At 42.1% G+C, this 16248-nt stretch overlaps 1 protein-coding gene across 5 annotated transcripts in view; it reads left to right on the top strand.

The window, feature by feature from the left end:
- DNAH14 (dynein axonemal heavy chain 14) overlaps positions 1-16248 on the top strand; it is a 283313-nt gene that overhangs the window by 17474 nt on the left and 249591 nt on the right. For all 5 annotated transcript variants that reach the window (XM_060192438.1, XM_060192437.1, XM_060192440.1 and 2 more), the window contains 7 exons: positions 1907-2157; positions 5488-5608; positions 7751-8027; positions 8816-8861; positions 8953-9041; positions 13448-13614; positions 15081-15425. In XM_060192438.1, the coding sequence (XP_060048421.1) occupies positions 1907-2157; positions 5488-5608; positions 7751-8027; positions 8816-8861; positions 8953-9041; positions 13448-13614; positions 15081-15425 (1296 nt within the window). The remainder of the gene's footprint in view (positions 1-1906; positions 2158-5487; positions 5609-7750; positions 8028-8815; positions 8862-8952; positions 9042-13447; positions 13615-15080; positions 15426-16248) is intronic.

Here is a 16248-nt window from a genome sequence, read left to right as displayed (position 1 = left end):
TTCCCTTCCAGGTTTTGCTTCAGCCTGCTCTCGGAGTTTAAGAAACTAGCAGCCACCCAGATTCCTCTGGGCCCTGGAGGGCCCACAGACATCTCCTTCAACATGTAGCACTGGTGGAGGGTGGCTAGGAGGCTTTAGCCCCTGAAGGCTGCTACTTAACACAGACACCATGAAAGCACAGCTTTCATGTGTCCACTGGTTCCCCCACTGTAGAACTTTTTGGGAGATGAAGCTGTTTGCAGGGCCCTGATGTCCTCTCTGTAGAGATGTATCAGCCCAGGAAGGCTTCGGTGGAGGAGGCGGGGGAACCACTGACTTGGTGCAGCACCTTGATGCCCAGTGTCCGGAGCTGGCGTATGCTAAAGCTGCAGGCAAGGGGCCAGGGGTGGGAGTGGGGGTTGGATTGGGTTCTGGCTCCCGCTTGTGGTTTGTAAGCGCTAGGTTAAGGCCAGCCTTGTAAAGGTAGTAAATGGCTATTGACCATTTGATATAAACCTGCATTGACACCTGAGGGGTATTCCACAGATTCTCTCTGCAGGAGTGCGAGGCTAGTGGTTAGGGCCTGGGGTTGCTGCCAGGCTCCCATCAACCCCCACCCCCAGTAGAAGGGTGTGGGCTGGACTGGACTGCATGTTGGTTCTGGCTCCGTGGGACCCTCCAGTGGGTTCCAAGAAGTTTCTAGCTGTGGTGATGAAAGAGCTGGGTTCTGAGTCCTACCTGGGTCTCTCCCAGTCTCGGGCTGGGGGCAGGGATGAGTGACATAGTAATGGTGTTGGTGTTGCTCCTGCTAGGACCTCCTGAGGACTGGGAGGGGTAGGGTAGCAGGTGGGGTTGTGCCAAGACCCAGAGCCTGTGCTGGGCTGTGCCTGGACGTCCTGCAGGTTAGGGAGAGGCACAGACTTGGGGAAGGGTCTCGCTCAACACACACTTCCAAGCTCTGCTTCAGGAAGTTCATGATGGCACTCAGCCTCCAGAGGTGGCCCACAGCACTCAAGCACTCTTCCCAGATGTTGTGGACCTTTCCTTGTGGCCTCACGTCGCTGCCCTGGGACTGTCCCAGGACCTTCCTCGGGTTGGGGAGGGGGAGGTGCAAGGAGCAGGGCCCCACTGTCCTCCAGAAGTTGGAGGGGCCATGGAGCTACAGTGGGAACCTAAGGGTCAGTTTGGAGCCCTGAGGCCCAGCCTCACTCCTGCCTGCATAGGCCACATGCCACCAAGTGTAGTGATGTGTTTTCACAGCTGAGGGGGTGGCTTGGGGCCTAATGCTGGCTCCCTCCCTCTGGTGCCTGAAAGCTGGAGCTGACGATGTTTTCCAGTGCAGATCTGAGAAAGTTAGCTACTGCCTTCCGTGCTCCCGGTGTCCACTGCTGCTGACCTTACCCTGTGTGTCAAGGTCTCCTAGTTCAGGCTCGTAAGCACCAGCTGCCAGTATTTTCCTCGCAAGGTTGCTCCTTTGGTCTCCCAGCTGGAACCTGTTATCTTTTTGAGGGTCTTACTATTGTTAGGTGTCTCCCAATTTCTTCTTGTCTTTAGCAAGGGGTTCTCTACTTCTCTGACTGTTGGAACTCTTTCCTGAGCTGTAGAATGCCTATAGACTTACTAGCAGTTTTGTTGGAAGTCTGAAGATGCTAGGCAGCCATCATGCCCAAAGCTGAGGTTATTATTTGAGGTCTAGAAATGTATCAGCTTGTAAATTAGACACGCACCTTCATTCACTTCAAACACGAGTTGTCTTCTTTTTGTTTGATGTTTAAATATAGTGTGTGAAATAGTTGGAGTGACAATTATTGGTAATGTTTCATTCCAGTAAGTCAGATGAAAAAAAAAAAAACTACAGAGAGAAAAGCCATCATCCTTTATTAACAGGAAAGCGTCACTTGCCTCTCTACTGTTTACGGAATTGTAGGTGGCAGAAAAGAAAGAACTCCGAGGATATTTTGAGTCAAGATCGTCTGAAAATGAAAAGGCACATTTCAAGCTGCCCAAATACCGCCGTTTAATAGAAACAATTTTGAGGTTTCTGAAGATGATTGACTTCATATTTCAAGAACTCATCCATCGACTAGTGAACACTATCATCACAAAGCTTTTGGAATTGTTCAATACTTCTGCTAAAGTAATGCTTTCATTGGAGAAGAGGAATGAAGATCTTATTAAGTAATTTACACTTTTTTGATTTCTAATCATCAGATAATGTCCTCATGAAGGAAATAGTCAACAATTCAGGCTAGACTTTGACTATTTGCTTTGTAGAAAATTGTATTATTTTTTCTAGTATTCACTTTCTGCAATTATTTGAGCTCGCATCTGTATCTGGTAATACTTTACCAAATATTGTCCATAAAATGTAAGAAAATTTCCTGGATTTTTTTTTCTAAAATTCTTCATAGGTCAGGTTGCCACGTAACATATAAGCTGTTTTGTGGGCTTCTCTAGAACCTTACCCTCACTGCAAACTAATAATGCTTAGACTGTGCCGCTTTTTGAAGGAAGGCTGGGTCAGCCTACTCCACCATACAGGAGGACTGGTCTTGTAGCACATGGGGCCTAGCATGTCCCCAGCTGTGCCCATGGACTGTGAGTTCAGACTGCAGAGTAGTATTCCATGGAGTCTACATCCCATGACTTCTTTATGTAGTCATCTGCTGATGGGCATTTAAGTTGCTTCCACACCTGGGTTACTCCAGCACTATTTCTAAAAAGACTGTTTTATTTCATTTTATTTATCTCTACCAGGGTTATTGTTGGGATGTGGTGGGTATGGGTGCTATGAATCCACTGCTCCCAGTGACTATTTTTTCTGCTTTTCCCATATGTGTGTGTGTGTGTGTGTGTGTGTGTATATATATATATATATATATATATATATATATATCACAGATATAAATTGAGAAGGGAGGGGCAGATAGAAAGGGAAAGACAAACACACCTGTAGACCTGCTTCACTGCTCGTGAAGCTTCCTCCCTGCAGGTGGGGCTCAGAGCCGGGCCCTTGCACATGGTAGCTAGCATGTGTGCTCTACTGAAAGCACGACAACAGGCCACCTGAAAGGACTTTTCCCTTTCAAATCAAATCATCTGGGCACCCTAGTTGAGAAAGCACAACTGACTGTGGATGTCCAGGTTTATTTCTGAGTGATCCCACTGGATATCCCATCAGGGTGAAAGCATCCTTATGCCAGTACAACATTTTCTTAACTGATGTACTGTACATGCTGGCTGTCACTCTCTTGCCTTAATAAATTAGCCGGTGGGAATTGTGTGGAGTTGTACCCCTCCTACCCTATGGTTTTGTTAATTAATCCTTTCTTAAATAAAAAAAATTAAAAAAAAATTAAATAAAATTCCAGGGCTGGGTGATGGCACACCTGGTTGAGCACACATGTTACAGTGTGCAAGGGCCCAGGTTCAAGCCCCCGGTCCCCACCTGCAGGGGGAAAGCTTCACAAGAGGTAAAGCAGGGCTTCAGGTGTCTCTCGGTCTCCCTATCTCCCTCTTCCTCTCAATTTCTGGCTGTTTCTATCCAACAAATAAAGTTTTTTTTTAATTTAATTTAAATTTATTAATTTAAAAATAAATCAATAAATAAAATGCCTCCAGCAGGGGGCTGGGTGGTGGAGCACCTAATTGAGCACGCATGTTACAATGTGCAAGGACCCGGGTTCAAGCTCCCAGGCCCCACCTGCAGAGGGACAGCTTTGCTAGTGGTAAATCAGGGCTGCAGGTATCTCTCTGTCTCTCTCCTTCTCTATCATTCCCTTCCCTCTCAATTTTTGGTTGTCTCTATCCAATAAATAAATAAAGACAATAAAAACATTTTTAAAATAAAATAAAATAAAATGCCACCAGGAGCGGTAGATTCATAGTGCAGGCAGGCACCCAACCCCAGTGATAACTTTGGTGGTAGTAAAAATAAATAAGTAAATAAATAAATAAATGCGGAGAGAGGTTAGCATGTGGGACTTCACATAGGTAGCTTCTGGTGGGCCCAGCCCACTTTGCATAAGGGAGCTCCAAAGTCAGGCTGCTTTAGGGGTACAATTTCACAATTTTTCAAACGTCAATGATCATACCATACCTACTTCCAAAGTGCCAATCAAATATTTATTTATTTTAAAATATTTATTTATTCCCTTTTGTTGCCCTTGTTTTTTTGTTGTAGTAGTTATTATTGTTATTGATGTCATCGTTGTTGGAGAGAGGAGGGGAAGACAGGGAGAGAAAGATAGACATCTGCAGACCTGCTTCACTGCCTGTGAAGCGACTCCCCTGCAGGTGGGAAGCCGGGGGCTCGAACCAGGACACTTATGCTGGTCCTTGTGCTTGGCACCATGCGCACTAACCCGCAGAGCTACTGCCCGACAAAAATAAATAAATAAATAAATAAATAAATAAATAAATAAATAAATTAGCCTTGTGAATAAACTCATGACTCCCTATGTACCAAGTCTGTGTAGCTAATATCTAGCTAATATCTTTCTGTTTCTGAATTGACCTATGCTGGGTACATTATACAGGTGAAACTGTCCAATATTTCTCATTTTTGCCTCTCTTGTTTTGCTTACTATTTGCGAACTGTATCTGTGTACACTATATATAAGCGTTTCTTTGCCTCTCTCTCGTGGCTGAATAATGCCCCTCTTACATGCATTCTATAATTTGTTGATCCACTCATTCACTCATGAACTTTGGGGGCTGCTTTCTCCTTTCAGCTGCTGTTCACAATGATACTGTGAATGTTGATGTGCAGATGTCTCTTTCTAACCCCGATTTTGTTTTGTGTGTATACCTAGGAATGGAGCTGCTGAGTCATTGTAACACTACCTTTAACTTGTTGAGAATCTTCCCTACTCTGTCCATAGGACTTGTGCCATTTTAATTCCCACCTGCAAACCACCAGAATTTTCACCCTCGCTATCACATGCTGCTTTCCATTTTTTTCAAATTATAGCCATCTTAAGTGACTTGTAATTTCTTTTTTTTAATATTTATTTTTTCCCTTTTGTTGCCCTTGTTGCCCTTGTTTTGTTGTTGTAATTATTATTGTTGTTGTTATTGATTTTGTCATTGTTGGATAGGACAGAGGGAAATGTAGAAAGGAGGGGAAGACAGAGAGGGGGAGAGAAAGACAGACACCTGCAAACCTGCTTCACCGCCTGTGAAGCGACTCCCCTGCAGGTGGGGAACCGAGGGTTCGAACTGAGATTCTTATGCTGGTCCTTGCGCTTTGCGCCACATGCGCTTAACCCACTGCACTACCGTTTGACTCCCGTGACATTTCTATGTGTACTTCCATGCTGATTAACTATGCTAAGTATCACTTAGTGGACTTATTTGATGTGTGTATATCTTCTTTGGAGAAATGTCTAGTTTTTATGTTTTCTGGATAAAGTAGTATGGGTAGTATTTAAGGATGGTGAAATATAAGAGTTGAAAAGGCTATTTTCTTTTTTCTTTTTTCTCTCCCATTCTCATTTCTTAATACAGAACACACAAGTACAACTTGGCTTTCACTGGGAAGAGCACAAATGATTTTGAAGACCTTGATGATAATTCAAAAGCATGTGTTATTTCATCAGGAGTGAAAACAGCAAGTTATGCTAGTGAGGTAAAGTGGCCTTTGAAAAATAGAAACAACTCATTTACTGCTTTGTCAGGGAAAGAATGACCTACAAGACAGCGGTTGTCAATGTGGGTACAGTTTCCTTTCTCCCCGTGATAGGTCTGTACACCACCCCCACCCCCACCCTGATGTAAGTCAGTCACCACTGCCCACAGGGCCCTCTGCCCCTGCTCACCAACTGAAAAAGCCAGCACATATGTATTTAATGTGGAATGAGCTGGATGTGAGGATTAAAAATGGGATTTCTGATTGACAGAAATCTTGTGCATCATTGCCTAATTTTACTGTAAAAAAACTGTAATTGTGATGGAGGGAGATAACAGTTTGAGAGAGGGGAGGTATGCTCACTGCTGTCTTGGGGAGAGGTGAAACTCTGCAAGGTAGCAGCAGTCTTGTAGATCAGCACTTCCTCAGTGAAATGATGTTGTTGATTTTTTTTTTTTTTATTCTGACATGGGCCTTTGTTAGCTTTAGGCCTTGTGAGCCTTGTCTCTGGACGTTTTCCCCACCTGTCAACTCCACACACGGCTCTTCTGTAATAGAATTTCTTAACTGCTATGGAATTTGTGGTTCCACTTAGACAGCGCTCTATATGCTTACAATTTATACTCTAGAGAAAATCAGACTGTTCCCTGGCCCATTTAATAGCCCCTAAATTTCTTTATTACAGAAAGGTTTTCAAGCCCCACATCATATTTTGACTGTGGACTTTAAAGACTAAAACTCAGTCTTAATACATGCTTGCAATAGACAGCCTTTGATAGACACATTGATAGATGCTTTCTGAACCCCAGTTCCTTTTTATGCACAGGAAGAGTAATGATTTCTATCTATCAAGGTTGATATGAGGGTGAGGTAAAGGTAACTTGCTGCTAGTGACTAGAACATGATAAATGCTTATCTCTACCACGTCCCATAGTAAACTGTGATCTGCATACTATGTCTAATTTCTTGTATATTTGATATACACATATACTATCTGAAATAGTAATTCTATATATTCAGCTATGATTTTATGTAAAATATTTATAACATTAGACAGTATGTAATGTTGAGCTGGATAATCACCGAAGTTTAATTCTCCCCAGAGTTAATAAGTTATGCAACATAGACTTTTCATAATTGTCTATGTGAACCTTTTATTGTGCTAAGACATATATAATAAATTGTGCCATCTTCATAATTTTAAGTGTGTAATTCATTGGTTTAAGTACATTTGCATTGTTGTACGGTCATTCCCACTGTCCACTTTCAGGAGTTTTTCATTATCCGAAACAGAAAGTCTGTGATCATCTGTGTAAACTGGGATGGCTTGCAGCTCACACTTGGTGTTTACTACGCTCTTTCCCCAACAGCTGAGTGGGGTTCCCCGGTGCTGATTTGTATGTGGTTCCTTGTCTCTCTTTGTTAATGTCTGGAACTCAGGCCTGTAGCAAGAGCTCAGATGACCATCTACCAAACACTTGCTGGACAGCTCCAGCACAGCAGATTACTTGTACGGTGTGAGGAAGCAGTGGACTGAGAAGCTACACCTAGACAGAGACCCGGAGCGAGTACATTGTAGAAATAAGGCCTGCGTGCCTACAGTGGCCTGGCTGTTTTTCATTGGGAGTTCTGGGCTAGCATATGCCTGTTAAAGTAAAAGACAAGCACAACCAGTGGACAACTAGGACCTGTGTCCTTAGGCCTGAAACACAGTGTTGACTCACAGTTCTTTCACCTGAGTGCACAGTGACATCATCTGCTCGGCTGTGGGGTGATTCAGTCCTTAGGCCTGCCCTCACTTTTTAACTCTAAATCTCTGGGTAGGGAGGGTGCAAGACTTTTTATTTTCAATAAGCTGTCCAATGATTTTCTGTGCAGCCACTCAGGCATCAAATCACAGTCAGGGTAGGGGAAAACAACTTCTTAATATAAACCACCTTGAAGAGGGTTCAGTTCAATTACACTATAATACATCTGATTAACATTCATTTAGCTGAACGTTCAGTTATCAGTTATATGGCAATGCAGTATTGTTCTGTTATACTGAACTTATTTATCATTTAAAAATTTAGGTCTGCCGTAAAAGAAATGCACTTTTAATTACATGTTGTCACTGTTATTCTAATTTACCTGTCAAATTAGGGTCTAACTAATAGTTGTGTGGATATGCGAAAAATATGCCCACCACTCTTTGAAGTCAATATACACTTGAGAATGCTTGCTGAGAATGATTCAACCGAGAATTCTCAAGAGAAACTCTTTGATTCCGACATATCCTCTGAAGAAGAACATGAGCTAGGTGAAGAAGATGAAATGCCGGAAAGAGAAGCCAACTCTTTCAAGAAAAGCTCAAGTGAAGAACTACTCCTAGTGGAGAAATCAAAAAGTTCGAGTTACAACACTGAAGACACGTTTTCAGGTAAAACGAATGAAACTATTCAAAATCAAGGGAAAGAATCCAACAGTTGGGAAATAATAAATGAAAGTGCTAGTTGTTTATATGTTGTCAGCGTACATGTTATGACGCACAGAGTAAAACCTCAATGTGCAGGTCCTTCTTGGGATATGTAAGCAGTGATGCCATTTTTATCTAAAACACACCATATTTATCTCTGTTTCACTTTTTAAGGAGGTCCATAATGGCTAAGGCACTAGACTCTCAAGCATGAGGTCCAGAGTTCAATCCCTGGCAGCACATGTACCAGAGTGATGGCTGGTTCTTTCTCTCCTCCTATCTTTCTCATGAATAAATAAATTAATTCTTTAAAAAATTGTATTTATTGAATGGAGACAGTAAATTGTGAGGGAAGGGAGAGATAGAGAGAGACCCACAACACTGCTTCATCACTTGCAAAGCTTTCCCCCTACAGGTGGGGAGCGGGGCTCAAACCTAGGCCCTTGTGCACTGTAGCATGTGCTCAAGCAGGTGTGCCATCACCTGGCCCCCATCTTATTTATCTCTAGAGGAGCCTGAGGATTCCCTTCATCAGGATTCAAAACAACTGGTGTGCTTGTTTATAATGCAGACTTGTGAAGTGCCACCTTAATTCGAGTCTAGGGGTGGGGCGTACTGCTTTGAATAGTGTCTTTCAAATGATCTTCCCAGCTTCTTCTTTGGGTGTGTACAAAGAACTACATGTACCAGCTTGTCATTGAGCTGATGGAAATATCATTTCTTCTTTTCTTTCTTTCAATGGATCCTAATAGATATGGACATTGAAAGCGAACTTGAGAATAATGGCATATGTGATACGTAAGTACTAGATATATTTTCAAATTATGAATAATTACTGCACTTTATGTTAGTTACTACTTCTGAAATATCCTTTCATTTTTCTCTGTAGATTCCCTTTTGACCTCTTCATAGCTCCCAACAGATTGGAGTTTTCATCAAAAATTCAGAAAATGGTGACTGATATTGAAACATGTTTAAGTAAGTAGTTTAAAAGATTAGCTAGACTTACTGTCTTCTTTTTTTTTAATTTTTTTATTGGGGAATTAGTGTTTTACAGTCAACAGTAAATACAATAGTTTGTACATGCATAACATTTCCCAGTTTTCCATATAACAATAAAACCACCACTAGGTCCTCTGTCATCCTTCTTGGATCTGTATTCTCCCCACCCACCCACCCCAGAGTCTTTTACTTTGGTGCAATACGCCAATTCCAGTTTAGGTTCTACTTGTGTTTTCTTTTCTGATCTAGTTTTTCAACTTCTGCCTGAGAGTGAGATCATCCCATATTCATCCTTCTGTTTCTTACTTATTTCACTTAACACGAATTTTTCAAGGTCCATCCAAGATTGGCTGAAAATGGTGAAGTCACCATTTTTTTATAGCTGAGTACTTTCCAATATATATACCACCACAACTTGCTCAGCCACTCATCTGTTGTTGGACACCTGGGTTGCTTCCAGGTTTTGGCTATTACAAATTGTGCTGCCAAGAACATATGTGTACACAGATCTTTTTGGATGGGTGTGTTGGATTCCTTAGGATCTATTCCCAGGAGAGGAATTGCAGGATCATAGAGTAGGCCCATTTCTAGCCTTCTGAGAGTTCTCCAAACTGTTCTCCACAGAGGTTGGACCAATTTACATTCCCACCAGCAGTGTAGGAGGGTTCCTTTGACCCCACAACCTCTCTAGCACTTGCTGCTGTTACCTTTTCTGATGTATGCCATTCTCACAGGAGTGAAGTGATATCTCATTGTGGAAAAGAGGTGTAGAGTTTTAGAGTGTTCTGATATATGGCCTATTTATGGTGGTCTGACTGTTTATAGGAGAACTTTCACAACTTCTTTCAGGGAAGGGTTGGTGATAGCTCATTGCTTCAGCTGTTGCTTGTCTGAGAAGGTTTTGATGCCTCCATCTAGTCTGAATGACAGTCTAGCAGGATACAGTATTCTTGGTTGAAAGCCTTTCTCATTGAGTACTCGATAGATATCTTGCCATTCTCTTCGAGCCTGTAGTGTTTGTGTGGAGAAGTCTGCTGCTAATCTTAACAGATTTTCCTCTATAGGTGACTCTTTGTTTTTCTCTTGTAACCTTCAGGATCCTTTATCCTTATTCCTTTCCATTCTAAATATGATGTGTCTTGGTGTCTTTAAGTCTGGGTTAATTCTGTTTGGGACCCTCTAGGCTTCTTGAATCTTTATGTCTTTGATGTTGTCTAGACAAGAGAAGTTTTCAGCTATTATGGCCTGAAGAATGCTTTCTTCCTCTCCCTCTCTTTCTTCCTCTGGTAAGCCAATAATGTGTATATTGTTTCTTTTGAAGTCATCCCATAGGTCTCTGTTGTTGTTTTCAGTATCTATTAATCTCTTTTTGAGATCTCTTACTTCTTTTTTAGTTGTCTCTAATAATTCGTCCTCGATCTTGCTAATTCTGTCTTCAGCCTCATTGATTCTATTCTCTCTCCCCTCTACTGTTTTCTGGAATTAATCTGTTTTGTTACCCTATTCCGATACTGTTTTAGCTTGTTCAGCCAGTTGTGTTCTTAGCTCAGCTATTTCAGCTTTCATCTCTCTAATAACCTTGAGATAATTAGTGTTTTCTTCCAGAGTCTCATTTGTTGTTTCTGTATTTCTGATGACAATTCTTCAAACTCTTTACTCACTCCTGTGATTATTTCCTTAGCTAGTGTTTGGATGTTGACCTAACTATTTTGTGTTTCAACTTTTGGGGGGCTTTTAGCTGGACTCTTGTCCTGGTACATTTCTCCAATATTTCTTCTTGTTGGTTTAACCATTTTATATATTATGTTATGAGTTAGTTCCCTCTCTCAGTACTTTTCAAATTACTGATCACTCTGGCCTTAATTTACTTGTATCTAAGTAAGGTAATTAAAGGGTTCACAGTAGTGGAAGTTAACAGTTGTTTCAATAGTATTTTAATCCCTGATTTGGAACTCAGTGGCTTAAAAAACTCTTTTGTGCTTTTTCTTACCTGTAGGCTATGGGAGCCTGAGGGCTTTTAAACTGTAAGTAGGCTTCTTAGCTTAATCACTGACTTCTGACCAAGAGATAAAGCAGGGTGGGGCAGAGATAATCCAGTGGTTATGCAAAGAGACTCTCACAGCCCCACCAGTAGGCCACTGAGGTATAAGACTTCTGCTGAGTTTCCTGGTTACTTCTCTGTCCCCTGGTGTCAGCCCAGGGCCTCCCTGCTGCTGCTCCAGATTCTTAGGGCAGTAGCAATGGAGTCTCAGAGTTGCACTTGGTGAGTCTTCTCCTCCCTTCAGCCGTCCCCTTGTTGGTGGAACAGATCTCAACTGATAAACTGCTGGACTGTTACCAGCCACTTAATCTCTCCCTAGGTTCCTCTCTGTCCAGCAGCCACACGTGTTTGCACTCACCTGTGATTTGGTGGGTTCCTGAAGTCGTTCTAGTCCTGTCTTGTTTTGGCCCCAGGTGGTCTCCTTTGGTGTTCCTAGTTGATCTGGGAGAGGAGAGGAGAGAAACAGATCTGCTGCTGCTCATAGCCCCCGACTTACTGTCTTCTTTAGCAAGAGTTTCTTTATTTTTAAAATTTCTTTCTTGGGAAATTAATGGCTTACAGTAGACAGTTGGTGCATACGGAACACTTCCCATCTTTCCGCATAATGATTCAACCCCCACTAGGTCCTCCTCTGCCATCATGTTCTAGGACCTGAGCCCTCCTTCCCCCCAGAGTCTTTTACTTTGGATTAGAAAGATTTTCTTAATTTTGGGCATCTGATGCTTTCACCAAGGAATTTGGAGAGATTATTTCATATGAAATGATGCATTCATATGCTTGGTGTTATTTTGAGGTTATATGAATTTTACATATATACAGGTGCATAAAGCATGGTAATTTGAAAAAGCAGCTCAAGACTTGGATTTTAATGCAGTACAGAATTATGTGAGACAGTGAAGAAAATATATTTTATGTCATATCATAGCACAGATACTCTTTGTTCCTTAAATAGATATATACATATTTCCCAGCTTCATGTACACAGAGAAAAGTCACATGACAATTACTAGTATAAGCAACAGGTTCATCCCGTATCCATCATCTCACTTTAATTGACAGACCCACAAATGTGACATCAGTCTGCAGCCATGCCCCGAGAGTTCCCTGAGTTTAGAGAATTTGATTTCCCCCCCAAGCTCATATTCAGCACATTGTTTGATTTCTGCTTGCAAGTCTCCATAATTCAGTCTTTCTCTGTTTCATAACTAAAAGCAGCAGTTAGACTTTTCTTCAAAGACAGACAAAATTGACACACAACTTTAATACAAGCAGAAATGAAAGAAAAGTTATAATAAATAACTACAGATATACACAAGGTAGTAAGAGAATATTATGAGTATCTGTGTGCCACGTACTGAGTAATTGAAAGTGGCAAGGTATTATATTCATATGACTTCCAAGACTGAAAAAGGAGAAAGAGAAAACCTCAAAGGCCAGTCCAAATCAGATAAGTGAGACAATGATCAAAAGCTCCTCCCCCCAAAAAAAAAGTCTAAGTGAGCTCACTAATGAGTTCCATCGACCTTTCAAGGTCTCTTGTCAAACTCCTACTAATCAATGAAAAGAGGATGCTTTTGAACACATTTATGAAGACAGCATTACCTTGACATTCAAACCAGACAAGGACATCACAAAAGAAAAACACCAGGAAAATAATACCTCTGGTGAACATAGGTACAAATCCTCAACACAGTTGTAGCAAGTAGAATTCAGCCATTCACTAAAAGAATCATACGTCAAGACCTTCCCTCTCTCCCTCTGTCTCTACCTGTAAAAGCTGGCTTGGAAGTAGATAGTTATTATATCCGAGTTATTTGGAAATTAGGTTGACTTAAAAATTCCATTGTTAGGATTTTCTGTATCATAGAAGACCTCACCATAATTTGTCATTTAATGCCGTTTACGTATAGCTCTATCTAATATAGTGACACTGCTCGTTACTTCTGGTCTCTCTGGGTAAGATTATAGGTGGCTTAATATTTAAAAAAAAAAAAAAGGCATTATCAACCCGTATCAATGACCTTGGGAGAACCACTGCAGTTTCACAGAAGTCTGGTGGTGGGAGTGGCATGGAATCACAACCCTGCTGTTGCATAATTATATAAGTCAATATTAAATTACTAATAAAAGAAAAAGAAAAAAAAGAAGTTGACTTGGGGTGGTGAGGCCCCAGTGCGACTAACAAGAAGTCCATGCTTCCCCACCTGTCTTCAGGTTCCATTTGTCTGCATAGCATCTGCTGTGAACCTCATAGTAAGTCAATGCTCTCAGTATTTCTAGAAGTCATGAGTGATGTGAAGAGAGTTTCTGAAATTATTAACATCTGGATTATCAATTTTAGCCACAATTACTCCTCTGTGCCAAGATCCCCGCCTGTCTGGGCTTACTGACTCGGACTTGAATATGAATATACCTTATGAGACGGAAGGTGAAAAACAGTGTAAGCAGCTAACCAGGTGGCCAGATTGTCAACTGCTTTTTGACATGGATACTTCATACCAACAGAAAGTAAGTGTAAAGACACTTTGTCTTACGGCTTTTTTGTTTTTATGTTTGTTTTTCCACCAGGATTGTTGCTGGGACTTGATGTCTGCAAGACAAAGCCACCTCTCCTGATGGCCTGTTGTTTTTTTTTAATCCTTTCTCTCTCCCCCTCCTTTGATAGTACAGAGAGAAAATTAGAGGGGGTGGCAATAGAGAGGAAGGAAGACAGAGAGATGTCTGCAGTACTTGTTTCACTGGAACCCTGCTCCTTGTGCAAGGTAATGTACTTAGCCAGGTACGCCATTGTCCAGCCCTGGGGATATTTGTTTTAAGAAGTAAGTCTCTAGCATTTCTAGATGAAAGGGATGTATATGAGAGAGAGAGAGACAGAGACAGAGAGACACAGAGAGAGAACCTACAGTTACTGGAAAACCGGTCTCATTTTGATTCCCCTTTGACTTCCCTCATGATAGTTCATCCACCCACCTCTCTACTTCTGCTAATTTACACTATGAAGATGAGCTTTCTCTATTATGACTCCTCCGTAAAACTGATGGTTATGTGGGCTTGCCATGCCCCCGGCTGCTCCCATTACTCTTGACTGGGTTGTTTGTTCAGATTCACAGTACAATCTAAGTGGATTGGGAGTCCACACTGCCAGAGCAGTCATGGCTTAGGAATGACGGAGTATATAAAACCCAGCATTTCTAGAGCTCTGCACTGAACACATACACTAAAGTGGAAGTGACAAGCAGAGGAATGAATGTTCTGTCTTTAGCATAGCTCAGAATCGCATGTCAGTTATCACATTAAATACCTTAGTAAGCAGGGAGCCAGGTGGTTAAGTGCATGTAGTACTAAGCGCAAGGATCTGTGCAAGGATCCTGGTTCAGGTCCCCGGCTCCCCACTTGCAGGGGCTTGGTTTTGAAAGTGGTGAAGCAGGTCTGCAGCTGTCTATATTTTTCTCTCCCCTTCTCTTATCTTCCCTTCCACTTTCAATTTCTCTCTGTCCTATCCTATAAAAAGAATGGAAAAGTAGTCACCAGGAGCAATGAATTCATAGTACAGGCATGGAACCCCAGCAATATCCCTGGAGTCAAAAACCAAACAAACAAACACCTTAGTAAGCCTTTACATAAAAGGCAAATCTTGGACTGAAACTGGGACTGGAGTGGTGCATTGAGTCAGAGTTGGGGAGGAGGAAATGGAAGAGAGTGGAGGGGAGTTGGGGCCCCTGTGCACAGTGGCAGGAAGGGGCTCCGGTTAGGAGGAGAGCGTTTTACAGACATCTGACATGGGGTAATGAGAAATGGCGCTCACACATCAACAACTGTACCGTAAGCCATGATCGCCCCAACAAAACACTGGGGAGAAAAAGAACTCCACGCAAAGCTGTGATTTTAATTCTTTTGACAGAGCTATTAACATGCTTGATTTATTTTTACTCTTTAAATTTTATGATGAAATTTCTCATTATTTTTATTTCTAGGTCGTCTCTCTCCTGACTATTCTTGGTGATTCAATGGCCCTAGTTCGTTCTTACAGCAGCCGATTCCTTAAATATTGTACCGTGGTAAAGACAGCCAAAATCATGAGTTTGAAAATATCATCTATGCAACAGTTAACTACAGCTCAGTTTAAAAGCGTCCTAGATAAATTCCGAAGGTACTTCAGACATATCGCTATTATGACGGTTGAGAAGCGCATTGGCATTTTCAGCGTTCTGAGCCTTGACTACCAGTTGGAATGCTTGCCGTATGTTGATGACATCCTGCAGATGGCCGAAAACCTCTTGCAATCTGAAATTCAAAACAAGAATACAAATCTGTTGCAAGTGAGTATTTTGAAAATTCCTCCCGGGTGACGTTAGGTAAGATGAGCTGGTTATAGCTATGAGATCTATGCCAGTGAGCATGTGTGACAGTTATCATCCTTGGGAAATCCCAAAAGGCATTGTGATGCTTGCATTACTCGTCAGATATCAGTTCCATTAAAAACAACAGGAAGGGGGGTGGGGCGGGTGGCGGCACACCCAGTTAAGCACACATGGTACTGCATGCAAGGACACATACAGGGACCTGGGCTCTAGCACCTGATCCCCACCTGTGGAGGGGATGTTTCATGAGTGGTGAGGCAGGTCTGCAGGTGTCTCTCTGTCTCTCTCCCTTTCTATCTCCCCTCTCAATTTCTCTCTGTCTTATTGAATAGAGGAGGAGGAGGAGGAGGAGGCTGCTGTTCTTACCACCTCTTTTCCCTCTTGGAAACCATTGCGAGGTTAGAAGCAGCCGAATGCCACGATGCTTCTAACCTTGCAATGGTTTCCAAGAGGGAAAAGAGGTGGTAAGAACAGGGACTGCAACTTAAGATGTGGCGGTGGTGGTGGTGGGAACTGTGTACAATTGTGTCCTTCTTATCCAATGGACTTGTTGTTCATTATTATATATATAGTGGTTGAAGACGTGGTTATAACTGAGGCTGGGTACCAGCACTACAAATTCACCTCTCTCAGCAGCCTCCTCCTCCTCCTCCTCCTCCTCCTCTGTTCAATAGGACAGAGAGAACAACAAGTCCATTGGATAAGAAGGACACAATTGTACACAGTTCCCACCACCACCACCACCACATCACTGTGTCTGAGTTTGCAGCTTTGTAAGAAC

Source organism: Erinaceus europaeus, chromosome 6, assembly GCF_950295315.1.
Source record: "Erinaceus europaeus chromosome 6, mEriEur2.1, whole genome shotgun sequence".
Lineage (NCBI taxonomy): Eukaryota > Metazoa > Chordata > Mammalia > Eulipotyphla > Erinaceidae > Erinaceus > Erinaceus europaeus.
Note: the sequence above shows the minus strand (reverse complement) of the source record. Positions and strands in the feature narration are given on the sequence as shown.